The sequence below is a fragment of the Bombus affinis genome, chromosome 2 (assembly GCF_024516045.1).
Source record: "Bombus affinis isolate iyBomAffi1 chromosome 2, iyBomAffi1.2, whole genome shotgun sequence".
Lineage (NCBI taxonomy): Eukaryota > Metazoa > Arthropoda > Insecta > Hymenoptera > Apidae > Bombus > Bombus affinis.
Window position 1 is genome coordinate 12,129,045 of NC_066345.1, and position 26,447 is coordinate 12,155,491.

The following is a 26,447-nucleotide window of genomic DNA, read 5'->3' on the forward strand; positions in this document are numbered from 1 at the left end:
GCTGGCTTTTGCAAATGGATCTAAACGACGCACCCGTTTCCGGGTGATTCGTGAGCGTACCGCCCTGGCGCCAGTAGAACGCGTCTGCCATTGTCAGACACAGACAGACCAGGCCTCTATTCTTTCCGTGGCTTTCTTAATGCACCCGCTATTGTTTCGCGTATGCACGCGTGTCGGAGAGAAAGATAACGGACGCGAGAATGGATCGTAATCGTTAATCGCGACGATTAGTACAAGTCGTCGCGTGAGTCTCGAATCGATCCATTCGCTGGATATGAACGATCGCACTTGGTGGCAAGTTCAAAGCAGGGGCTTATTAACTGCTAGCGTCCGTTCCCGGCAGCGCTATTTATAAATTAAACTACCGGCCGTCTCTTCGAACGCGGCTCTCCCTCTCGATCCTCCTTTTACCTCCTCCTGCACGCTCTCTGCCTCACTCTGTACGCTCGTTTTTCTCTACTTTCGCTTTTCTTCCCTCTCGTCCGTCTTCACTTTTCACGGGGAACAACTCTCCATGGAAATTGTCGCATCGATATCCGTCGCGGTCTCGCAACACCCGTATTTCACTCCTCGTTTCGGGGGTCTTCCCTGGGATTTTTTGCTCGTTCCCCATGGGAGAAGCCAGGATGCGTGCGATTGCGTAACAGACGCTATTCTCGAGCACGGCCAATTAAACTTAAAACTTATTCACGTACGATTCGTTTCTGACACGATGGATGTTCCAGTTGCTCTCGACGACGGGCAATTAAAGTATACGCGTGTCAAGTTGATTCGAATTTTGTAATCATATCCTACCTGCAGTATCTCGAACTTCGATCGATCGAATTTTAGTCCTCTGTCGAATCGTTGCAAGATCTACGAGGAAAGTAGAAAGTTTCATGCACCGGCATATTTTACAACTGTCGTTAAAACGATCGTTTGGCGCGTGGTGCAGAGATAGCAGAGGCGTTTTTAGCGGTACGTCGAATAAGCAACGATGGTAACTTTAATCAACACGTAGCGGTGTTCTCGGTGTTGTTACATCGTAAAGCTGACGGCTTCTTTTCCCGTTGCTTCTACCCGGAATTATTCGCCCCGTTACGGACGACACGAGCCTGTCCGGGGAACCAACTTTTACGACGTAACGTTGACGCGACCGAAATTACGAGCCCGAACCCGTTGTTCCCTGGAATACTCGGTGACGAGTACATCAACGTGTTAATTAAAAACTTGCCGCATCACTACCGCGACTTACTCATCTCGGTCGTGAGGAAAACCTCATTAGGACCTGCCATAAAATACCATGCGATTCCGAGGTATGTGATTGTCGGACGATGGAGAACGATGGAAAATTAACGACACATTCCGTCGTTTATTAGTATGCAAACGAGAATCCGTGTCTTTTTCTATTTAATAAACATCCATTTCTTTGAATTATTCCAACGTGGAGACCGCGAACCTGTGTATTTTCCAACATACCTGAAGCGGATCGAACCTCTCAGGAAATCGATCGATGAATTTTTTTAACGCACTATTTCAAATTGGTAGCCTATAAATAAACATTGTAGAGCGTAAAAGACTTTGTCGACTATATTACACGCGAGTTAGGAATTAAATCGTCAGGTAAAGGGTTAAAAGTATTCGTCAGCCACGTGAAAGCTTCGTCAGCGATTCCCTCGTCCGTCCTTTCATAGACGTCGTCACGGTCGATCGACAGCAAGCATCGTGACATCCGTTGCGTCGTTGGAAATCGCGGCGATTGAACGATGAGCGATCGAGGTGGACGGTCAATGCAAACAAACCGCTTATCGCGTGCGCACAGCGAGGCTCTTGGACGTGGAGAATGGAAAGAAAAAAAGCGAACGAGGCCAGAGCACGACGACGAGATACGAAACGACGAGAGAGGACCGGCTGCACTTACAGGATGACACGATAATAAAAGCACGCCCACGCCGAGTACACTTCCCTTTCCCTGTCCTCCGTTCGCTGCGTTTCACCGTACGCGCGGGTTTCCACTCGTCTGGCCGCTGATTCACCGACGACGTCGCCGGAAACGCCGTCGAAAATAGCGCCAGAATAACGAAGATCGCGACCACGACGACGGTTTTATAGGTATATTGTCAGCGCTCGTTGCATCCGCTGCGGTTCCGCCAGCGATCCGGCTACCTGGCTCGTGGAAAGCGTCGCTGAAATATCGCTCGTGTCCTATGCTCACGTGCGTTGCGTTTATGTAGCATCTTATGGGGAATAAATGTTCACAGTCGTAGAATTACCGTTCGCGGCGCCGTGTTGCGCCAAAGAAATACATATCGTCAAGAATTTAACGCTATTCCAACTTTTATTTTTACAATTACCAAACTTTTGTTATTAAAACGTTGTATTAATTTTTGCGAAAGCTCTCGCGCGATTCCAACGACTGCGAAGAGAGAAACAGCTGAAGTTCTATTAGTAGAAAAACTTCGTAAAAACATCGTAGAGTCTAGAATCGTAGAATCATCCTAGTGTCCTTGATGATCTTTTTTCGCAGAACTGAAGATTACGTTGCTTTTCTCTCGGTTGTTATTCAAACGTATTCTTGAGATAGATGATACTCCCTGAAAATTCACCAAAACATGTCACAGAAGGCGCCATGTAAGCCACACTTTTTTCGCCGCTTGTACACATGGTCGTTACATTTCGGCGAATGAAGCTGCAGCCCGGCGGAATCGGGCGATAATACTTAACAGACTGACAGCACCGGCGTTCTGAGGTTATTATTGGAAGGTGCCGGTAATTATCTTAGCAAGGGGCCGCCTGCAGCTCGGGGTTGCTCCCCGAAACGGCGATCTTCGCGCTGTTTATGACAATGATGGATGGTTCCTCCGGTAATTCATCATCGCCCGGCACGATCCCCTCTCGATGTCTCCTGCTGCTGGTTCTTCCGCGATCGGATAAGCCTTCGTTCGTCCGGGCGGATTCCTCGCGGATTTTTCACGCTCGCTCGTTCGGTTACACCGTCACGTTCTCTTCAACCCTCTGACACGATGCTTCGGATTAAGACGAACGGGATCATCGACGAGCTTAACCGAGTCCCGTGGCGAATGGCGTCTGCAACAGGAATAGAATTCAACGCGGAACCAACCCTGTCCCTCATCCTTGACCCCCGACCGCTTAATGCTCCGTATCGATCGTTGTATTTTTAGACGTTGGCAGTAAACAGGCAACAAAGCTAATCTCACAGCATCTCGATCGGGATCTCAGTGCTGGAAGCATCTTCCGCGAGCAACCTCGTGAATCCTGTATCAGTTTCAAAGTGCAGAAACGGTTAACTGTGGAGGATATTTCACCGGTTCGAGGATCAACCCTTGGCGAAGGTACGGTTTACCCTTTCGAACAAGTGTATCGTGCTCTTGAAAAGCTTCTCCCTTTAAAAACAAAGCGCTCGTAAGCACGATCTTTGGGGTGTCAATTCCGTCACTTATGATCCTCGATCACGCAACGCGTTCGATGATCCTCGAGCGACGAGAGCGAAGCGGGACGACGCCGATAACCTCGGTGAGGGGTGGCGACGGAATTGTTTGCGGTGGCCGGGCTGCTCGCCACGAGGGGTGGCTCGAATTAATGGCCACAATCCTACATTCAACCTCCTTAGTCCGGATTAGTACTGACACGAATGGCGTGTCATTGGGAGCCGGGAATCCCGGGGATGGGCCGGGCGCTAAGCAGACGCCGGGAATTCCCCGAGGAGCAAGGAACAGAGTTTCCAGCGCGATGCCGGCGTAACCGCGGATTTCGAGCCGACGTCGTTTACACGCGATACACGGCCACGATCCTCGAGATTCCGCTGGTAAATAGTGTAACGCGACATGCTACGATGCAGTTTTTATTAGGGCAGCTCCTTCGAGCCCTCTCCGAGTCGGTGATCGCGAGTTCTTCGGGGATGAAAGACGAACCGACGTGACTGCCACATGCGTCCTCGTCTAAATATTGGATAGCGCGGTGCAAATCGTCCATCTGAATACCATCGTGGCAATGTCGCTCTCTTCTCGGGTGCCAAGTAGCAGTCACTGATATTCTTCGGGGGAAACTTTTATATAGAGTGGTGAGAAAACAATGGAAATTCTCATTCTCAATGGAAACAATGGAGACTAAACTTTGAAATTCCCATAAATATTCGTACAAGACAACCAGCGAAATTTATTCATCTTCTATTAATAATTGTTTATTTTTGGAGTTACGTATGCAAATGCGCTTCGCAATAGAACCTCATTTATTTGAACGAGATTTTAGTTAGTGGTCGACTGAACGAACTACCGGCGGTTGAATCTACCAATCGGAGTGTGAACTTCTATAATATGAATTCCAATTGCAGCAGGATCGCGATTATTCGACATCTCAATCAACCGGGATGTCTATTATCAGGATTATCCGGAGTTTTCTGGTTACCAGTAACAAGCGCTCGCATGTACGTGTCTTACGTACATAACAAATTCTGTCGTTTAGTTGTACTGTACCATTTGAGTACCGACAGTTATTATTACTGTTATATTATATTATATATTGCAAGAATAGATTCGGTTGAGTCACTGAAATCGATGACTTTTTACTTCGGTGCAGGTGAATCTACCATTGGAGATGTAAAGAGGAGAGATTAATCTACAAAAATTATTAGTTGTGAGTTAAGATAAGAAAGTGGCTAATAATTCATACATCACCGATGCAGATATGATCGCTGCTATGTAAAATGATCCCGATGATGGACTTGTAGAAGATGAACTTTGTCGTAAAGAAGGAGCTTCGATTTTGCTCTTTAGCAGAGCAATTTAACAGAGAGTTTAACGATAGTAAGAAATTGACGTAACGAAGCACCTGTAAATGCAAAATTGAAAATATATGTTATTTAATTCTAAATAATTATATCACGTAAGCAGCCGTTCAATGAACAATCTAAGAATTTAGGATGAAAGTATTAGCCGACAGCCTGGGTAACTTAATCGAGGAAGCATCTTTCTGGCCAGCTGAAGATCCAAGTTCGAATCGCTGTCCAGTAACCCGATCGACCAAATATTTTTCTTCCTTGCAATCATAAATGAAAAAAAAAGATTATATCATAAAAGAGAACGCATGTCCAGAAATATCAAGGTTATTGTAGCACAGAAAATACAGTCTCGCTTATTTTCCCTGATCCCGTGATTATCCATTGAACTTCGATTTATCTTGATTGTTTGTCACCCGATCAAGCCAGTTAATCGAGGTTCTCTATGTTTATAGAGAACTATTTGTACCTTGACAAATTCGTATAAACAGGTTGGTACCGTACTCTTGCATCGCTCCGTAAATGTAGAAGAAGCCGACAGCGATCAGACCATTTGCGTTCCAATTATTCACTTAGGATGGTGAACGCTTTCCATATGGCAGCTTCAATTCCTGCACGTTAAATTGTTAATGCGAACCGCAATAAAACGCACACGGCTGCAGTGTTCCGTTAATGCTGCTGGGAAGCTCGCGAGGCATTGTAATCGAGGAATCGTGAGCGAACGAAAACGGGTAAATGGGAGTGGCCCCACACCCCCTACTCTCGTCGGCCATCTCGCGAACAACGAGAAGTACCTGTAGCTGAAACAATGACGATCATCCGGTGGCTGGGAAAGCATCAGCGTTCTCGTTATTTACACGTCGCTTTTGTTTGTTCCATTCGTGGCCCTGTGCGCCACATCCGCGCACTAGAAATATAAATTACCGAGCTGTATTCTTCCCTGTCGAGTCGCGTTTTCGAATCGCTGTCGAATGTAACGCGTTGATTACACCGTCTCTCATCTCCGATGGCGGTCGAGTTTTTGTCGGCGCTTTCCTTCTTTTTATCTCCATCTTTCTCTTCCTCCCTTTCCTTCTTTTTCTCGTTTCTCGCGTTCGGAGATTGATGCGTTGGAAGATTTTCATCATAACGATAGCATCACCGCGAGTTTCAACGCTAATCACCGATCCTTTAGAAGAATTCTTCCAAGATACGAGACTGATTAGTCCGCCACTCGATGAGTTTCCCATCGGATCCTCAATGAAACACAGGCTTTTCCCTTCCACGATGAAACGCGTCGATCTTTTCTTCTATAATCTGCTGTATATACTCGATCGTCGATCTCATTGAGCAGACTCGATCGTCGATCTCTTTGAGCAGACTCGCTCGTTTCCAAATAACGTCGAAAGTTGAAACGATCGTTCACTTAAAGGCTTGTTAGGTAGCTGGCTGGCTGGCTGATACGGTAGACACAAACATCGCTGGAAGCTTTACGCTACGCGTTTCGTCTTGGAGAACTCGATTAATCTTTCACGGCAATTCCCAACGATCCCGGAACGAAAACAGAGCCATCGGGATAGGTTTTTGCGGACACGCAGCGTCTAGAGACGCCTATAGAGGTAGGTTTTTCGCGACGAAAGGGGTGAACGGGCGCGAGACTCTCGAGGAATCGTCAAGGAGGATCGATCGAGCGGAAGTCGGGCGGGAATAACAAGCCCGTGGAAACGCGCGATCCCGCGCACAGCCCGACCATGCGAGGGATAATATTACCCGGTTATATAGCCGCGGAGTCATTAATTCTATCGATTTCGCCGTACTCCTCGCTGGTTCCTCGTTATACCTGTTCAGACCTCTCGCGGAGATTACAAGCAGAAGGACGTACTCGATGAGACCGTCTAACGACCTACTCAGACCGATCGTAGCGAAATTCACTTTGCGTAATTAAAAGCTCATTGACCATGATTTTGGTGACATTTTTCGACAAGTATTCGAAATATTTAGCTTTCTCGTTATTAACTACAGATTCAACAATTTCTACGTTTCCAGAGGATAGGTCGCGGTATTTGGAAATACTGCGAGACGTTAAGCCAACGTATTAGACCGAAGATTGTTCGTACGTAAACGAGCCACGCGAGGCTGGCCGAGTCTCCGCCATGAAAATTAGTTGATCGAGCAACGACGTCGTAACTTGGTATTGCAGAGCACTACATTAGTGCAGAAACGGCTCGAGGGATGCTTAAACCATTAGCCCGCGTAATCTGGCTGATTTCGATCAATCAGCCAATGAGTCAGTCCGTTCCGAGTACGCTCGTACTCGCTTGAAATCCACTCGGCTTTAAATACCTCGAATTCCTCGAAATCCTTTAGTTCTAATAATGCCCTATCAACTTTGCGTATTTATCCTAACACGAATTTCCGGAGAATTCAGTGATCACGAGCTGACAGAACAATAACGGTCGCGATAAATCGCGAGACGCAACCGGTGCGCGTGTCGGCGGAGGGAAATCAATGACGGCACGTATACTACTGGTCGTACAGCGGCCGATGATTTATCGTTGCATCATTGGTTGGCCTATACGCAGACAGCAAACTATTTTCCCGACTACACAGGCCCATAGACCCTTACATAGGTGTGTCGACCATAGACGCACTGACAAACGGCCAATTTACGGGCTGTGTTTCGCGACCGAATTTTCCACGACAACGTCCGCGCACCCTTCGTGGAGGGAAACTCGAGGCCCCCGGAATATCCGGCTTATCTGCTGTTGCCTGGGAAAAAATCGCCGCCGCGTTCGAAGCTTATCTGCACTCCTTATCGACCGTCTCTCTTTCTCATCTCCCCTTCCGATTCGACTCGTTAGATTTGCGTTTACAGGGATGCGGGGTAACCGAGCCTCGCGCTAGACGCGAACGTTCTGCTCGCTACGATCGCCGCGATGATTAGCCTTATCCGAGGAATTAATCGGGCTCGTTTGTAAGACGGACACGGGAGCGTTATTAAATTTCATCACGCGCACGCCTATCGGTTCCTGGGACTTGTTTGACCGTGCGTAGGGTTAGCTCCGAACCCTCGCCGCAGTTTCGACTAGATATATCGTTCTTCTTCCCTGACAATTTATGGCTGCTTTCGGACACGTTTCTCGCGAGGCCACAAGATTCTTCGTGAAATGCTTCCTGGGATCTAAATGGAAGTACGTGGCCTCGTTCTGACTGGCAATTTATTTTTATTGAAATTGTGATAATTACAAGAACGCTATGATCCCTGATGTTGATAGAGTTCGTATCGTTGGAAGTATAAAAGCGGTCCTAAAACGAGCGTAAGTGTAGCTGGTTTCTCATTTTCGAAAGTCTGAGTTTGTTGGAAATTTCGCTGGAAATTGGTATTTGTTCAAGGAAGAATAAAATTGGATCCGTGAAGGATAAAGAGGAACAACGTGATCGGACATTTTTTACGGTGTCGGAAGCGTATCGTTTTCAGCACTTGGTCGGTCTGCCGAGGCTAGGCGAAAATTTAATTAAAGCCGCCGCGACCGGTGCGCCTCGCCTCCGTGCATTTACCAATTATCGAACTAAATGGAACTACATTATGCAGCATTTACATTCCGATAATTATGCCGTGAGATTTTGAAATCACGCTCTGCCTCGTTCCACGTCGCGCGTTAAACGTTCAACGGTGCCGGTGCAAAGGTTATTGGCGCGCTGCTAATTATATCAGTCTCCCGTTGTTCCACCAAAGTTTCCACGTTGTTTTAATCGCACTGGCAAGTTCTTGCCAAAATGCAATATTTAATCTCGCAAAAGTTAAATCGATACACCTCGCGCAAATATGTTTTCGATGTAGCATGCTTTCTAAAAATAAAAAATAAGAGAAAATAAAAAATGAAAGTAAGAAGAACGTTTGGAGAAAAAATTCACCCGCGAACGTACAATCGTAAGACGATAGATTCCTGGTTGACGGTTTTCGGTACGTCTTATCGAACTTCCGCTTGCCCACCGAGCGGCCCCTCTTTCTCCTTCCGTTTTCCACAACCTCGTTCTTTCTTTTCTTCCTTCCTTCCTGTTTACCGCTCCATTCTTCGTTCATCCGGTTATCAGGCAGCGGGAAAAGTTGGCAGAATTAAATATTGATTTTGTTCGCGAGCCGGCTGGGAAGGGGCGGGGACGTCGACAAGTTTATCGCTGATTTTGGCCGAAAATCCACTTACGTCGACTTTAAAAGGGCGCTACCAGGCTTCCTCTCCTTTCGAAGCTCCGGTGAAAACGATTTAGCCTCTATTTGCGTGCCTTAGACGCTGCCGAACTTCGAATGCCGCGCCGATGAATCGAAATTTATTGGTCCCGGTCGTCTTTTGTCGTTCTATTCAGCTTCCATTTCTGCACCACCGCCGTGAAAAACTTTCGGAGACACGGCGGTGTAAAAAATGGCAGGAAGGTTCGTTCAAAGGCATTACAGGGTCTCCTTTTAAGCTGTTGTTGGCGGTCGACGCTATTGCCGGCACGAATTCATCGATTTTCGCTATTACACGAGTTGCACGGTGTGTATCGATCACTCGATATAGATCGTCTACCGCAACCACGAGTCTCTTCCCGACCCTGGGTTCCGCTAAGTAGCCTAGCTGATGAGTCTATTAGCAGTGGCCTACGGGAAAATACGCAGCTTCCTCTTTTGCCTCGTCGTTTCTTGCTCCCCTCCCCCGCCTTCTTGAAGAGCACTCGACTGCCGAATGACGTTGATAACTTGGGGAAAACGTCCATTAGCGTTAGATTCCAGACGAAAGTTTCCTTTGTCTCTCGCGCTGATGATAAGAGATGAAAATCGTTCGATAAAGGTGACCTAAGAACGCGCAGCTCTGGAGAGCTGGTCGGAATGGTAACGTGGCTGGCTCGATGGAATTCTCCGTCGTCCAACGCAGAAATTCTTTCGCTCGCCACTAGCCACGCAAGGAGAACGTCGTTGATCCGCGATTAAGCTACGGTCCTGACCCAGTTGCAAAGTTGTCGGCGATAATTACGACGTCGCCGGTCGCCTGGGCGGTCGAGTAATTGAAAAAAACGCTCGTCGTTGATGCGGGACGACGCGTGGGCGCGGCCGGATCGCCTCTCAAAATTCATAGCACGAACTGCGCTCTGGAGTCGGTGGAGAATTTCGCGAAAATTCCCGGCATAGCCGTCGGTCACCGGTAGCCCCTCTAATGAAACCGCATCGGTTAATTAACCGATCGGATCGATTAATCATCTTTCCAGGCACTCGAAGCCCGCTTTCGGAGATCGCATGGAACACGTGGGCGGTATAAGTTGGTCTGAAAGAGACAAGGATCGAGATCCTCGTCTCTGTTAAAGCGGAAGAAAGTGTATTACGTTGTGATTCTCTGGTATGATGGACGTTTCTGTGCACGACAACCGTTCGAGATCTTAGGATTAGGAAGAAATTGATGGAACAGTGCTCAGGAACGCGAATGATTGGTTCCCTACAATTCTGGCGTTCGTTCTCTTCTGTTCCTGTAATTTCTACGTTTCGTGCTTGGACGAGCATCTCGCAACAATTTATTCTAAAATGTTTATTCTTCCTCCTGTTTGTTCGTTGACATTTTTATTTATTTACATTTTCGTTTGCTTGCGTTTTTATTTATCTGGTTGTTTACACGTTTCTTTGTTTACATCGTTCTATCTGTCATGGCTGAACAACGCAGCTCTGTTGTTTCTACACCAGGATTAAAGCAGAGGAGCCCGTGCAGATCGATCGATGGATACGCCGTCCTGCGAGCGAAGGGTTACGAATTACAGTTTCGGTTCAGCGATCCAAAAGATCGAACATCTATTCACCGTATCCAATCGGAAATTAACGCGCTACGAACAGAGAAGGCGAGAAGCACGATAGATTCGTCGAGCTGCAGCTCGATTATGCGCGGGACTTAATTTTCCTCGCGCGTAATAGCCACTTCCGGCCCAGTTGCTGCGTGCCTCGGCCTGGCAAGACGCGGCCACGCCAGTAGACAGAAAATATTGTCGGCGGTCAGTTTGAACGTGGACGCGCGTTCATCTCGCGCAAATAAAAGCATACTCGTGCCTGCTCGGTTAATTTGGAAATAAGGGAGAATTTACGACGTCTACGGATCTCGTTAAACCTTTCCGCGATTAAGAGATTCGCACATATTTCATTCGTTCAGCTGAGGTCGAGGGAAATTAAATCGGTTATCCTGTTAAGCCGAGCCAACCGACACGTCTTATTCTTGGATCTCCGGACGCGTTTGGAAATCTAAACGAGCCGTGTTTCTTCGTTGTGCACTAGGGACCGTGATCGAACGATCATCGAGAACAAGAGACTCGAAAGAAAGTTTCCAAGCGTCTGCAGAGCCGATCGACTGACAGACAATGAATCCTCTTCGAGGGATTAAACTCTCTCGTTCCCTCTCCCCTTGTATGTATCTTTATCGCGCTTCCTAAGAGTCGTTCGGAAAATACAAAAACGGTTAAAGAAGTTTTCGAGCCTCGTTGAATCGTTTATTCGACGGTATACTTGCTCGAAACTTCATTCGTTCGACGCGTTTTAAAACTCTCTTCGTAATTAATTAGCACCCATCTTCTCGTTCAGTCGAATTCCACCCAAACACCCCTCAAGCACCCATAAAAACATTCCAAATTGCGCAATTAAAACCCGGCTGGTAGTTTCTACAGTTTCACGAGCCTCTAAACCTCACTCCAGCACGGCAAATAAAAACTTGCCAAAACCATCAAACCCACCCACGCTCGAACCGCTTAAAATCAATTTACCTTTCTCCCGAGCACGGTCTTCTCCCCTCGAGGTAATTTCCAAAAGATCATCATCGTTGGATCCACCGTTGTGTAACGATTAAATCTTGCAAAGCAGAAAGAAGGAAATTTCGGATCAGAAATAGCGTTGCTCGAATTCCAGGCAATTACAGCACGAAGCGGGAAGTGCAACGAGTCGTGCTGGTCGCGCGTAAACCTGGTTATATGCGTCCCGTCACTGACGGTCGTCGATGTCAACCGTAAAACGACGTCACTACGAGTCGTCCGTGGTGACACGCGGATGACCAAGAGCCGAGATATCCCGGCTTCCAGCTGGTTGCTCGCATCCTGGCCACGTTTCCGTGCTGTCTAACCCGCGCGCCGAATATCAAACGCGTCTCGGTACTCGTGTTCGCTTCCGCTATCGGTTTCTTGCGGTGACGCGCGTCAGAACAATAACGTTACGTGATACGGCGCCAACGATACATCGTTCGACGCGCGGTTCTCCCCGAGCGTTTTAAAGGGGAGACGAGATTTCGTCGAAAGCGAGGGGACTTTTTCAAGTGCGTTTTTCAACCTCCCAACGAATCCACGCGCTGACGTAGAAATTTGCTTTCTCTTTGTTGCAGGTGAGTCCCAATGCCGAATAAGCGACACATTTTGGAACTGGCTGTGCAAGGTAGCTGTTCGCATATCTGTTTATCAGCATCGTATCTAGATCGGTCGATCGATGCTCGGTTAAATAGAAATCCACCTTGAAAGCGCGACTTCCGATTTGGATGCAAGGCGCCGAGTCCCCGGACACGTATTTCGCGTCTACAGGTTACATCTATCGACCATTTTTCAATTTCCCTCCGCAACTACTATTTCGGTCAAGGTAAATAGATCTACGTTCCAACTATCTGTTGACCACGGTAGATTCACGCGGACCGACCTACCCCAAGTTGGACTGTGTCAAACAGTCTTTGTCGAACTCTGTTGGAATCTACCTATTCGAAAGGATCTGGTCCTTATCGCGAAAAAGCTCGCACACACGTATTGCGCAATCGAGCATCCAGATCCTATGTCACCGTCCCACCTTCCCAACGATCCCGATACTCGGTTAACCTATCTGTTACGTAACCCCTTACCGAAGCAGCGAAAGTGGGAGATAAGCTCGTGCACAGTGGGCGAAGCAAGAGTTGCCGCAGTCGCGTGAAAAAGGTGATTACGAGCGGCTGTCAGCGCGATACAAGAGAGAAAGAGGAAAGAAGGGAAGGCGACGCGGCAGCGTGTAGGAGGGCAGGAGAGGTTGCGGGCACAGTTTGGCAGAACTCCCGATTCCGTATTCTGCAGTGATCCGCCGCATCCCCGTGCGGCGCGCGTGCTGTTGTTATTGTTGTTCACGGTGGAGGAGCAGCGAGGCAGAGAACACGGCAGACACCGGGTTCGGCCAGGTGGAACGAGGATAGCCGGCATTTTTGTTTGGGGTTACAACGCGCATGTGACGTACGGCACGCTCTCTTCCTCTCTGTCGCTCCCTCTGTCTCTTCGGTGGCTCGGAGCACAACTTGGACGCTAGAACACAAGTTCCCTCTCAGTGGCCCGTGAACCGCGACCGGAGCAGCACGCTCTCGTTGTCGTTCGATCGATCATCGTTTTGCGAGACACGCGATCATCCCCACTCTATTTCCGACCCTCTCTGTTCGATTCCTCTTCTGGTACGTTGACGCTTCCGTGGCACGCTGACGCTTCCGTGACTCGCGATGGACATTTCCGGCCGGCCTTGCCGCGACGCGTCACGTTCTTCGCCCCTCTCCCTCGATACACAGTGACACGAGCTGACGACATCCGACAACGCATTCCAAGTAGAGAAGGTGGCGGATTTAGACGAGCAAAAACTGTCCGACGATCGTCGACCGTTCTGGGACCAACCGTAGGATGACTCCGATGGACTGCTCGGAACTCGATTATCGGTGAAAGGATTCCCAAGTACCTGCTTTACGAGTCGGATATCGAGGGTGAACTCATATCCTGCGTCGATTAATCGAACGTTCAGTGGAATTTGTAAAAGGAAAGGAGGCGGATACCGGTCGATAGAAGACATTCGACTGCGAGTCGTTCGGTAGGCCGTTATCGAGGAAAGTGCGGCGGTTTAATTCGCTTTTATTCGCTGGCGCGGCTTAATCGGCCCGTGAAATGACGATCGTAAGACACCACCGGTAAGGATAATTAATTGTCGCCGCGATTCTCTCGTTATTACCGTGCGCGCACACACGCGTTCACCTTCGTCCTCGTTTTTCTCCGCCCTTGCACACCGACGACGAGAGCTCGCGTCGGTCGATCGATGACGCGGTTTTTAATTAAAAAAATCGCTGTCCGACCGCCGCGAGCCCGCCGGCATAATTAAACTGGTTTCGTTAACGCATGGTTAATGAAGTTACGATAACGACGCGTGGGGATTCGCGTTGTGTTCGAGGCGCGAAAACCAGAAGAGAGCGCGCACGCGACCGGCTTAATAACGAGCGAATCGACACGTCGACGCGACGCGACGCGAACCTACGATTCGCGCGGACGCTACGGCACGACATCCGCTCTGTATCGAGCACCATTTTTCCCTATCGTTTATTCATCCGTTCGCTGACTATACGGGACGTTACCCGCGATTCGATGAATTATTCGCGTCTCGAGTATATTTCGCCGTTACCGCTGAACAGCCAGCTTCACGAGGGCTGCTCCGGAAACCTGTTTATAGAGTTACGTGTTTTTATGGAAGGATCCATTACGGAGGGTAACGTGGAATCGAGGAAGTATCGGTTTTGTCTCGTATCGATGTAGTTTGGGAAAAAGGGATGATAAAGTAGTCTCGATCTCTGTCGAATGTCTTTGCACTTTTCGTTTATGACGTCGAACGAGTTTTGTTCCGCCAAGTCGAGAGCTTGATAGCGAACAGCCATATAGCTTTTTTTCGTTTTCGGATCCTTTGTACGTTTAACTTCCTTTCTCTTTTTTACACGGACTGCGTTAACTTTTTCAAGCAGGCTTTTTGTCGTTCTCGATGGAACAAATCGTAGTCGAGTGTCATCGAACACCATGAAACGCGATCGAATGGCAGGTGGCAAACGGTCGACAGGTTCTCCAGGCTGAAAGGGTCGATCGACACGAGTATTCGAATCCGCTCTCTCGACGACTGTGACACGCGTCGCGCCGGCAGCCGCTAAGATAATTAGCGGCCCTCGTAGCCGACGATACTAATTAGCAGGTAAACGGCTCACGGCCGAGCGAGAAAAATCAAGGGATCTTTTCGCGCTGGTAATTAATCGGTCTCGGCTCAAGTTCCTAGCCAATTAGCAGGGTGCTTGAGCGATCGTGTGCTGAGCCAACGTCTCTTTCGAGGACCCTGGCCCGTGGATCCGTGAACGGGTGCAACCGAGCATCAGCCCCTTTTGTCATCGCTGTCCTTTGGAATGCATTTCGCGCCCGGATGAACCTTTATTCCTTTTCTGTATCACGACAGGTGTTGCGCTCTATCGATTCGTTTGCACGAGCTTTTTAAATCGGTAATAAAGGGTACAGCGATTTAAACGTCCATGAAAGAACCAATGCGCTATTATCTGGTTACCTCCGATAAATCGTACGTCTCGATAGAATCGGTGGAATATAGGGAGTTGCAGAGTTAATGGATAGAACGATCGGAGCACATAGCAGAAATAGACAAAGACCCGGGTCCATCGAGATACACGAAAAATGAAGACAGGCGACGTTTAATCGCGGATAATATCGGAATTACGCGGTCGCCATTGAGAATTACCTTGGACGTGGCTGGGCGGTTGCACAACCATTCTCCATTTCCCCGTTGCGTTCTCTCTCGCTCTTTGTCCACGGCATTTAATCTGTCGATTTAGCCGAGTAGCTCGCGAATACCGAAGTTGTACGCGCCGAAAGAGAGGTAAAAGGCTGCATTGTCGATCGTATTTGGTCGGTATCAGTTTCCATTCGGCTGCGATGCTGGTGGCGGGGTGACGGTAGGGTGGCGATGGGCTCGGCCCTTTTTCAATTAAGCTTTGATCACAGAGTCGAGATAAAACGCGTCGGCTTGGTTCGTGTCGAGAGCTCGAACGAACATCGGTCGATCGCTCGGCGGACGGAGACACGTGGAAAAACTCGAGAGAAGAAGAGGCATAAGTTGGAAAGAGAGTAGCGAAGCACACGGGCCTGCTTCCTCTCTCGTGGAACGCGCGATAGATCGACAAAAAGAAACATAGGTTTAGCGAAATCACCTCTCGGCCTCGATCGTTTTTGACGCGCCTTTCACCGTGTCTATCCATTTATTATACGTCGACGAACCATGCTCTCGTAACCGACGAATCGACGGAAGCGCCACTAGATCCGACCGGTCCGTCGATTGTTTGCGATTAATGGAGTGAAAAGTCCGGGCTGCTGACCTTTCTAACGCGAGTCGATCTCCGCGCCTTTCTACAGGATCGATGCCTGTTTCGCAAACAGCGATATCGATTTTCTAGGATTTTGTAGCCGAGAAAACAGCAAACGGAAAGAGAAAGTTTGCAAAAGGGCGCAATTAGGGGAAGCAAAAGGAAGCAGTTTCGCGGCGCATCGCGAAATTTCCACCCTTAGCGGAGGTAGCGGAATACATTAACCCGTCGGTCTCCATTCGAAAATAAACGAAAGCTCGACGAACAGCCGCGTATTTACGTGTTTGCGGAGCACCCTGTCGAGCTAGCGTGTTTGGTAATTAAATGCCCCTAGGAGCAACTCCGCTTTGACCCGTACTTCGGGCCTGTCCGCGAATTAACGAGCGCTGCTCAAACATCGAACACTGGGAACGCGGCATCCAACCGCCAAGAATTTCTTTTCCAATCGTAAATTGTTGTCATTCGTGCGAAATGATTAAAAGTCGTCGAGCAAATGGAACATCAAGGCGAATGAATCATCCGAGTGATTTCCGTTCCGGTCGGACTTATCGTTCTGAAAAATTGAATCGATCGTGTCGCGGTACCGTCTCTCGCGGGAAATTAACCGGCGAAGGCATCTTCGTTGACGCGTTCCCGTGGTAATTAACGAAACCTTCGTATCACGGTTGCCCGAAGAATCGAACGAATGCTCGTCGGTCGTCCACTCGAGAGAATTAATAAGGGGCCGTGACGCGAGTCAGGTTGTGGCAGTTTTATTAAATCGGCTTTACGACGAAACTTTTTTTTCTTTTCTTTTTTTTTTTTAGTGGTGCTTCTCGAGAAAACGCGACAAGGCACGCCGTTTTACCGATAGGCCGTAACACCCTCCTGTCCAAGCGATATCCGTTGCTGTAAAAATCCCGAAACTACCTGAAACTCGTATAACTGTAGGGAAGAGCCAACGTGCCGGATAATACGACCAAATAACTGCCTTTCGATTCGCGTTTCGTCTCCTCGGAGTTGGTAACGCGCCTTGCTTGAATTTCCAAGCGAGAAGCGGTTAACGTCTCTCGATCGCTGACTCGCTTTTAATCTGCCAGGTAGAGCCAATAAAATTGTCACTAAGATCACACGTTGCTCTTAAGATCGTTCGCTGCGGATTCGAGTCAGCGTGTAGTTTACGTGTCTAGTAGCCGCTCGAACGTGCAACGTCAGCTAAAAATTGCGAAATTGTGGAAAAGAGTTTCTAATAGTCCTCATCAAACGCGCGTAGTAGTAGTACGAAGGAGCAAGTATACGCGTATAGTGGTCAGATTGTTAGATTAGAATTCCCCATTCGTTGCTCCGACGAACGAATCGATACGTTTCTTGCGATAATAAACATAGTTAGAGAATCGCGGTAACTCGAAGGAAATCACGACGAGGTAAAATAACCTAACTCGCGGAGATTCGGACGAAAAACAGACGGCAAGAAAATTCTGTGGCGCGTTTTTCAATGGCCAGGCTTAATTAGTTGGGTGCGAGCGATGTTTCCCGGCCAGTAGAGACGAAGAAGACGATACAAAGAGGCAAAGAAGACGGCACACATCCGATGCGTTTTCTTTCTCGATCGGCCGTGACGGTCGTCGACTGCGTGTCCCCCTCTTGGTTTATTCGACGTGAGGCACGGGGGCGGGAAACGAGCTTCTTTCTCCTTGGAAATCGGTCGTTCGTGCTCCAAACGGGGCTTAAAAATATCCTCCGCCCGAAAATAGTCGATTCGTGCGCGCCAACACCCTCGACGCGTACGTCGTCGCGCGATGCTCTCGCGATGCTCGTCGTTTGCCCCCATGGCCAGTTTTTCTCTCATTGTTTTGCTATGTTTCCACGACGAAAAGCTCGAAAGCACCACCAAAAAGACAAGAACGATTTCTTTCCCTCTCTTTCTCTTTTTCGGTCTCCTTCGGTCGACTCACCGTTCGTAATTTATATGCCGGTTAAAATAGGAGACCGCCTGAAACCGTCTTCTTCCCGCCTCTTTCCTTCCCTCCTTTTTACCAATCCTTCTCCCAGTTTCTCGGTCTCGTTCGTTCGGCTGTTACGAACAATTTTTGAACGCTCAAAGCGGTCGTTGAAGCATTTTAAAGACTCGAAGGGGTTCTTGACGAGCTTCCAAGATCGGAAGCACGATGGAAACTTTAAGTAGAAATTACGGTCCCCTTGAACGGTAGATGTAATGCTCCTTTGTGGTAAAAGGAATTAGTTCTAGCGAACCACGGTTCGATTCTTTTGTTCTTCTGGCTTCTCGAAAGCTTTCTAGAATTCCTAGCGGCGGTCGTTATCTTCTCCAGGTTAGGAGATTCTCTCGATCGTCGAGTAGAAATCATCGGAGATGGATCGTCGAATGGCATTGAATAGCAAACGATAGAAATCGTGTTTGGATCGTGCTCGATACGAGGCGTGGTTTCGATATTCCGTGTTCCGCTCGTTTCTGCTTCGCGTCGGACGTCGATGGTCAAGAGTGAGTTTCCTCCAAAGGAACTAGTGACGCGCGAGTGAACAGTGCGATCAGAAAGCGGCCAACTGCGACGACAAACTGTGACAAATGGTTCAACCCGTACGTACGGAGAACAACAACTCCGCCCTGGACATGGAGTCGCTCGAGGAGATGCTCCGCAAGGTAACAACTTTCCAACAACTTTCGACTCTATGTAACACCAGGTTTTCCCCCAGTTTACGTTGACCGCCGTTTCTCTGTTCGTGCTCGAACGTACCTCTGTATCCGCCCAAACGCGTGCCATCGTAATACAGATTAGGAAGATATAATAACTCGGCTTAACGAGCAAGAATTACTCTACGTCCCGTGGGTCCAAAGACGCACAGGCAGTGGGGGTTGCCGGGGGAAAAGGTTTTTTAACTGCTACTTCCTGTAATGTATTCCGTTAGGCAGCGCTGAATGGACCACTTAGCGACTATCCTGCACGCATGTGTGCCGGAGAGCGAGAGAAAGAGAGCCAGCCTTTCTAGCGTAAGCGCTTTAACGATTCTAAAGCCTTCCTCCTCCTCACGTACATATATGTATATAATACATATACATGCATGTGCGCGGACCCCCCTTGGCCCTCCTAATAACCGCGCTAATGGTCAATTCAGCAGAAAGTCCCCTCGCCCATCGAGGACTATCGAGGACTCTCGTGTCGCGTTTTTTCCACGCGACCCGCCATAATTTCACCCCTCGCGGTCGAAAAGAACAGCGTCGACCGAATGTCGGTGAAAACGATACGCCCTCCTGTCTCGTTTTCTTTCTTTCTTTGCCGGTGGCAAAAGGGGAGCAAACAGACGGGTGTCGCTCTTCTCGTGCTCTCTCTCTCTCTCTCTTTTTCTCTGGGTCGAGTGGGTGTGGACAAATAAGCGGGATCCGATGGAACGAAAACGAGGAAGTACCCTTTAGGAATTATTGATTCAGGAAGCGAGCCGGTGGCTCCGAGAACGCCACCAACTTTCTCCCGTTTAGCTAAATCGTCTCGCTGCACGGTCATCCGTTGTAACCTGATGTTTTGACGTACGACAGCCATGGACAGGTGGATTTCGAAAGCAAAACGCGAGCTCCGACAGGGTTATACCCATTTCGCTAATATAATAACTAACTTCGTGTAGAATCTGACGAACGCTAATATTGATATTGGAGTAGTCATAAATCACGAATGTATGCTAAGAAAACAAAGTTCGGTCTGTTCTTAGAGCGTAGAAACTACCTGCGATGTTATCCGATGTATTAAGACATCCCCCACATTGCCGTAGATAATCTTTAATCAACTTCAATCTTCTTGAATTTTCAATCTTCGGTCAGCAGACAATCTTAGATCGAGCCGGAGAATACGGATATATCGATGACGAAGCGCAGTGGCCGCCTTTACCACGAAGAAAGAAGTCTCTTTAAACGAGTTGCGTTCTCCTTTCTTTCCTTTTTACCCGACTTCTCTCTAGTAAGTCCGCCGGACGAACGCTTCTCTCTCCGACGCGTTTCACACGGCGGGCTCTCCTCTCCGGCTCTCCTCTCTAGCTTTGGCTTTGCTCGATGCGATAGAGAACAAGAGAGCCTGGAGTGAACGAGACCGGCAGAGGAGGAAAAAGCTCGGTTCGCGTAGCTGCAGTAATGTAGCTTTAATGTAGCACAGGGGAAAGTTGTCGTTCCCCTTTGACGATTTTCCACGTCAAACGGTCGCGCTGATTTTCACGTGAGCGTTCGTGCCAGCGTATTAGCTGCCTTTTTTCGCTCGCCACCAGCTGTCTCCGCGCGTTCTGCATTTTTCTGCTTTTAGTCGAGTTAGGAAGGGAAGAGGAGGGAAAAAAGCAAAAGCTCCCAATGATCGGGCAAAGCTGCCGCGCGACAGATTCCGGAAAGATAGAACGTCTGCCGAACGGCAAAGCTTTATTCGCTTCTGCACGATAGATTCAATCTCTTTCGCTGACTTTTTCTTTCTCCACTTTCTTTCCCTCCCTCCCTCCCTCCCCTCTTCTCCGTTTTGGTAGATTTCCTCGTCGGCCATCGGTGCTCGATCTTCGAATCTTCGTCTTGTTCGAGTCGTGTAAAATACGACGAAATTCGAAGACAGGATATTTTACAAATTTTTGGACGGTTCTGCCTCTTCTTTTCTCTTACGGTTACAGGCACATTTTTCACCTGGACGTTTCACGGGTCACGACACGGTTGATCTTTTCCTCGGCGGCAGCTGTTTCTGATTTGAACGTTTTCAGCGGAGCTCATGAAACATTCATGCCCGATGGCCGCGGAAAAGCACGGCGAAATTATAAACCGCCCTCTCCTCGACCTGAGCCGGTTTGTTCCGCGAGGTTCGCTGCTACGTCGTGGCTATTTTCATTTTAATTGGCGTTTGTTAAGGCTGCGACTTCGCCCCTTTATTTTTCATTACTTCGACGCGCGTGCAATTCATTGGAGTGCGCGGGAAAAATCGTCGGCGACCGAGTAATTGACGCTAAAAAGAACGAATTAACCATCCCCGCGACGCGTTTCCTCCTTTTTTGCTTTTTTCCCCACCCAGAGAAAGATTAAACAAGGTTCAAAGAGATCCATTAACGTCACATTCGTGCGTAAAATACGACCGTGTTAACGCGATTTTTTGAACTTTGATCGGCCAACGATGGCGTCCAAGCCTGTTTACAAAACGTTACAAGCTGTTGCCAGTTTGTACGAACGTGATACTTTTATTTGCAATCTTGAAACGATTTACAAACCGTACAAATCACACACTACACAGAATCGCGAATAAATTTTCCATAACGAGGATCATTCCTTGAAGATCTTCGTTCGATGGAACAGGAAGGTTTCTCTAGTTGCTGAAGGGAAGATCTTTGGCATTCATAAAGAGAACGCAACGTCGAAACGAGACGCAAGGACGTTCGACAAAGCGGAGGAGAGTAAAAATTTTGCGCCGCTGCCATGTACCTATGTCGTATTTATAATTTATGCATGGAATACATAATCCGCCGACGTGGATTTGCATAGGCAAAGCTTGGTCGCGTAAAATAACGCTTAAATAACGCGACCACCTTCCTCTGCATCCGCGCACCAGCCTCTGTTGCTGTGTTTAGGCGTGTAAAGGGGACACCGGTAATGCGGGACCATTTGTCCGCGAGAATGGAGCAGTTAATTGTCTCTTCGTTACCGTGCAGTTACCTTTGTCACGGCAGATACAGTCTGCTGTTCAGCGTCTTCGCAATTAGTCGCGCAATTAGCGTTTTCTTTGGCCCGATATCGAAGCCGAGCGAAGATTCGTAAATGGATAACGGATCGAGAAGCGATTCGAGATTCGCGCGCGGTTAAGAATATATGCCGGATTTCCCGAGCGACCAGATTAATTTCCAACGATCCGGATCTGGCTGGGATGCTCTTCGAAAACTCCTCTCTGGATAGGAAATTCGCTTCGAGGAGGAAATTCGCTGGAGCCGAGGTCACGGAAGAAGGTCGCTGCCGATATAATGCAAAAAGTTTCGGGGGAAATTAGAATCGGTTATCGAGACTTCGTTCTATCGATTCGTATTCATAAAAAATATTCTATATGCATAGAAGAGTCTCTGTAAACCCGCAACACGTACAGCTATTTCTCATCCGCTTGAATGCGGATGGAAATGGGAGCAACTACTTGGTTCTAATACTGGGACAGTCACTTTGCGTTTGAATTTAAAACGTTCCGTGTCATCGTTTTTCCGGTTTATGGCTAACAGTTGGTAAGCTACGCGGAAAAGCTCGAAACGACGGGTGACAACGACGACGATGATAAAGCTTCCGTATAGCCCGTAGTCGTTGCACCGCCGGATCGACCCTTTCTCCGGGGGTTGCGTCTTAACGGATGAAAAATTCTCTCTGTCTATGGCTGCTCGTATCGCTTAGCGCGGCAAACGTCCAGCTGGCTGAAATTGCGTTGGCAGCGACTTCGTGAACGCCAACTTCCGCTCGACGAAGGCAGAGGTGCGCAACTCCACCCTCCTCTATTATATAAAAATATTATCTTAACCCTTCATCGCCGAGTTTCCATCTTCTGAAAGTTGCTGCGAGGAAATTCGGCAAAAATTCCAAGAGTTTGTCTTGCCAATAATTTGATGGAAGTTGGGGCGAAAAACTCGGAGAGTGCAGGCATCGTAAGCATAGACGTACCTGGAAATTAAGAAAAACGTTTGCGTAACTCGTTAACCGCTAGCTCGAGATCGATTTCAATTTTTGGATGGACAAGCAACAACGAGTAAATGGCCAACTAACGAGAGAGAACCAAACCGTCAAGTTCCGTGAACGACGACCAAGTATAATACGATATAAGACAGGAGCGGTGACAAACGTAATGAATCGTGTAGCTCGAATTGGAGAATCAGTCGGTCGAAGGACGGAAACAAATATCGCTCGTGCACCGGCTAACCGTCTTGCTTCTTCCGCTCCTTCTTCTTCGGTAAATAGACCACCCTCCGGAATCGGATTCCACGCTCGCCTCGTCTGAGGAAGCGTGTTTCCTAGGCTGTCTCGCGCAACCGGAGGCACGTAGATCCTTCGAAGATCTCTAGGCGCCTGACTTATAGCTTTCCGAATAGAACTCGAGCAGGAGTCTTCGGAAGTTGGTAATTGCAATATGGTTAGGTATTCGCTCTCGGCAGGTATAATAATCAAGGAATATTAACGGAACTTCAAAATAGGCTGTCTCGAATTTTGGGAAAACCTACCGGAGATAAAAGTTACAGGCACGACGCATCCTTTAACCGAAGGGAAGCATCGAGGGAAAAATTCTCGCGTACGATCGTGGTTGCGCACCCCTGGCCGGGAAGCGTTCGCGACGAACAACAGCTCCCTCCTCGCATCCCTTGTTAAAAATGAGACTATTCGCGAGCACTTTGGCGCGAAACGGCAGAACGCTTTGTCGGAAAATCGTGAGAATATATCAGGGGCTTTTCTAGGGCGGCTTGATGCCATCGATATAATAAGAGCGCGGCTGGCGTGGCGGCTCTTCCAGCTCGACTCTCCAGCCCCCTCTAAGCACAGACTCATCCGGCCCGATAACTTCTCTGAGAAGCAGAAAATAGAAATAGATAGAGTAGGGTGGCTTATACCCCTCTCTTTCGCCTCTTGAATATCCTACTTTTCTTTTTCTTTCTCCTCTCACGGCTGTACCGCCTCTTCTACGTTTCTACGTACCTTCCAGAGGACTTATCCCGACATTACCCATGCGATCCGAGAATCATTAACGCTGTCCTCGCGCGTACATTTCGCGGAAATTTACGAGCACCGAGCAATTATAGCCGGTTCAAAGGCGAAACACTTGGAACGATTCCTGCTAACGATATTCTGCAGCCTTTTAACGAAATGGAAAAGCGATCTCGAAATGGAAAAAAAGAACTTTCTCTCTTTCTCTTTCTGTTTCTCTCTTTCCGGAAAGCGGAGTCTTGATTTCTCGTTGTTTGCTCGGGGTTCGCCGTCAAATATTTCTCTACCGACGAATCGCTTTATTCAAATATTGATCGCAGAAGCTTCTGCTCGCGGTGGGAGCGATAAGGCTCGTTACTTAGCGAGATCGAAGATCCCTGTCCCTTATTTCGATGCTCTCCGATCCCCTTAGCTGTTCTTTCCACCTTGTCCTCCGTCGGTCCATCCATTTTTATGTGTCCAACGCGGTTCCATCTTAATCCGTCAAGAGGAGCGACAACATCCGAGAACGCGGCACGCTTTCTAATTCAATCTCGTCGGAACGAACCGTCCGACTCGATTATACCAGCTGTGATATATGTACATCCTGCCAGAGGACGAAAACCGCAAACGTAGCTCGATCTTCGCTCTGCTTCCGTGGATGAGCAAATTTCGAAATCGAATTTCGCAGATTAACCTGTTTCCTTGCTTGCTGCTTCTTGCCGCTGCATTCGCACGCACACTGGATAGAGTTACTCAGTCCTTTGCGGCGATCCTTTGAGCAACTTCTGATTCGATTCTCTGTTTAAACAAATCCCCAAACTCGTGCGAGTGTTGTACATTAAGAGTGACACACTTTGAACTTTAAAAAAGCTCTGCAATTCGTTCGAACGAAGCTCCGTGTGAATTCCAATTTAACGGCATCGTTGATTCTATTTGCCAAGCAATTTCACTTTCATCGTCAACTATCCAATTAGTCGCTTATCCGCTAACGTTAAACGTCGAAGAGCGTTTTTCGCGCCACGCTCTTCACGGCGTTTCTTTTTAGATAGGAGGTTCAATTAGTACAAGCCACCTCGATCCCTCGATGGTCAACGAAGGTCCCATATTTCTCCGAATCGTGCGAGAAATAGAGCCGCTCGTCCCGCAAAAAGCCGCTTAGGCGACCACGCGAAGGGTGGTAAAGCCTCGGAGCCCTTGGACCGTTCCCACCCCTGGAATCCGCGGATATTCCTGCAGGGATACACGGCAAAGTTGAAAGGCATGTTTTTCCAGTTTTTCGACCGTCTCCATCGAGGAAATCCCTCCCCCGTGCACGAGGTCACCGGCGAAATTCACGATGCGAGGGAAAAAATATAAGGGTTGTGCGGAGGAGAAAACTGGTATTGTACCGTACCTGTTCCCCGACTTCGGTTGTTTTTACTCCATTCTGTAATCAGTCTGGGACCACTTAATCGCAGTGAATTGAAGTTTCACTGAAAATTGTGGTGCAGGATTTACTATATACCGTTGCAGGTACTCGAAATTTGGACCTGCGCTATTCTAAACTATCGACACATTGTTCTACGATATCCACGTAGGCGTGAGAGACAAAATCCGCATTTCCTTAGTTGCCGAACCAATAAAATGTATATAAAATACATAAAGACGTACGAAGATACGTAAAGATTCGTAATACGTCGAGTATACTCGTCGACCATTTGCTAGACGAGAGGGATACCTGTTTAGGAACCAATTTATCATCCATTTGGCAAAGTTCATGAAAATGCGAATTTTATTGGGTTGGCAACTAAGAAAATGCGGGTCGTATGGACTGGCAACTAAGAAAATGCGGGTCGTATGGGCTGGCAACTAAGAAAATGCGGATTTTGTCAATGCCAACTAATGACAAAATCCGCATTCCTTAGTTGCCAAACCAATAAAATGTATATAAAATACATAAAGACGTACGAAGATACGTAGAAATTCGTAATACGTCGAGTATACTCATCGAGTATTTGCTAGACGAGAGGAATGTCTGTTGCATCTTCTGTTACCGCGACGCACGACAAACACATGAAATTAGCAGTCGACTGAGCGAAAAAACCGCACGCGATGCTGTTAAACCCTGTCTCGGAAAGGTAATCGAGTGCATATTTGACGAGTTATTCGAGAATTAACGCGCTGCGGGTATAAAAAAGCAAGAGATGGAAAGAAAAGAGGAAGCTCGGTGGAGAGGGTTAGGGGCCACGGACGAAGTCAAGGGCGGCTCGCTCGAGGCGGACACCCGCCTCATTGAAAAATGCATAACGAGGCGAGCACGCTCGGTTGCCTACCGTGCGTGCGGGCATAATATCAGCCGGGGAAACGGAGAAAGTGCCTGGGCAGGTTGCTAACCAGCCGGTATGCGGCCGAACGGACAGGTGCCGGTGACCTTGAAACCGTGGCCGCGCACCTTCCGCATTGGTGAACAGCCGGCGTGTCTGCAGCTGGCAACACGCGGCACCAAATATTTCAAATTATCGCGGACGATCGCCCCCACAAGTTCATTTTGTTACTGAAATAATTGACCGTCGAATTCTCCATTCACGAGATTCACTTCTACTTCGAATTTAACAATCTTCTCCAGCTTCGACTGCTCTTCTGCATCTCGGCTTTCTCTTCGGCCATTCACCACATTCTCCGAGATCAACCGTGGAATATTATAGAAAAGAGCCTATGAGCATCTCCCTCGAACTATTATCTCGACTCGCGGACAACGCGAAACATCCAGGCTCAATCAAATCGAATTTCGACCGAGGGGAAAGGAAAAATCGCGCGAACGACTAGAATTTATTCGAACTCTCAAACCCACTTGAATTTCAGGGGTCCGGAAGAAACACACGAGAAACCATATCGACATCTATCG

General features: G+C 48.2%; 1 protein-coding gene across 10 annotated transcripts in view; it reads left to right on the top strand.

Annotated features, from left to right (window-relative positions):
- Positions 1-26,447, top strand: part of LOC126924785 (uncharacterized protein CG43867) — a 98,663-nt gene that overhangs the window by 44,074 nt on the left and 28,142 nt on the right. The window contains exons 1-2 of one of the 10 annotated variants that reach the window (XM_050739678.1): positions 12,760-13,704; positions 18,412-18,553. The exons of 7 other annotated variants lie outside the window; for them this stretch is intronic. In XM_050739678.1, the coding sequence (XP_050595635.1) occupies positions 18,479-18,553 (75 nt within the window). In that variant the 5' untranslated portion in view covers positions 12,760-13,704; positions 18,412-18,478. Of the gene's footprint in view, positions 1-3,225; positions 3,333-12,759; positions 13,705-18,224; positions 18,554-26,447 lie in introns of those variants that run through there. 2 more of the 10 variants (XM_050739694.1, XM_050739687.1) reach the window with 2 other exon arrangements.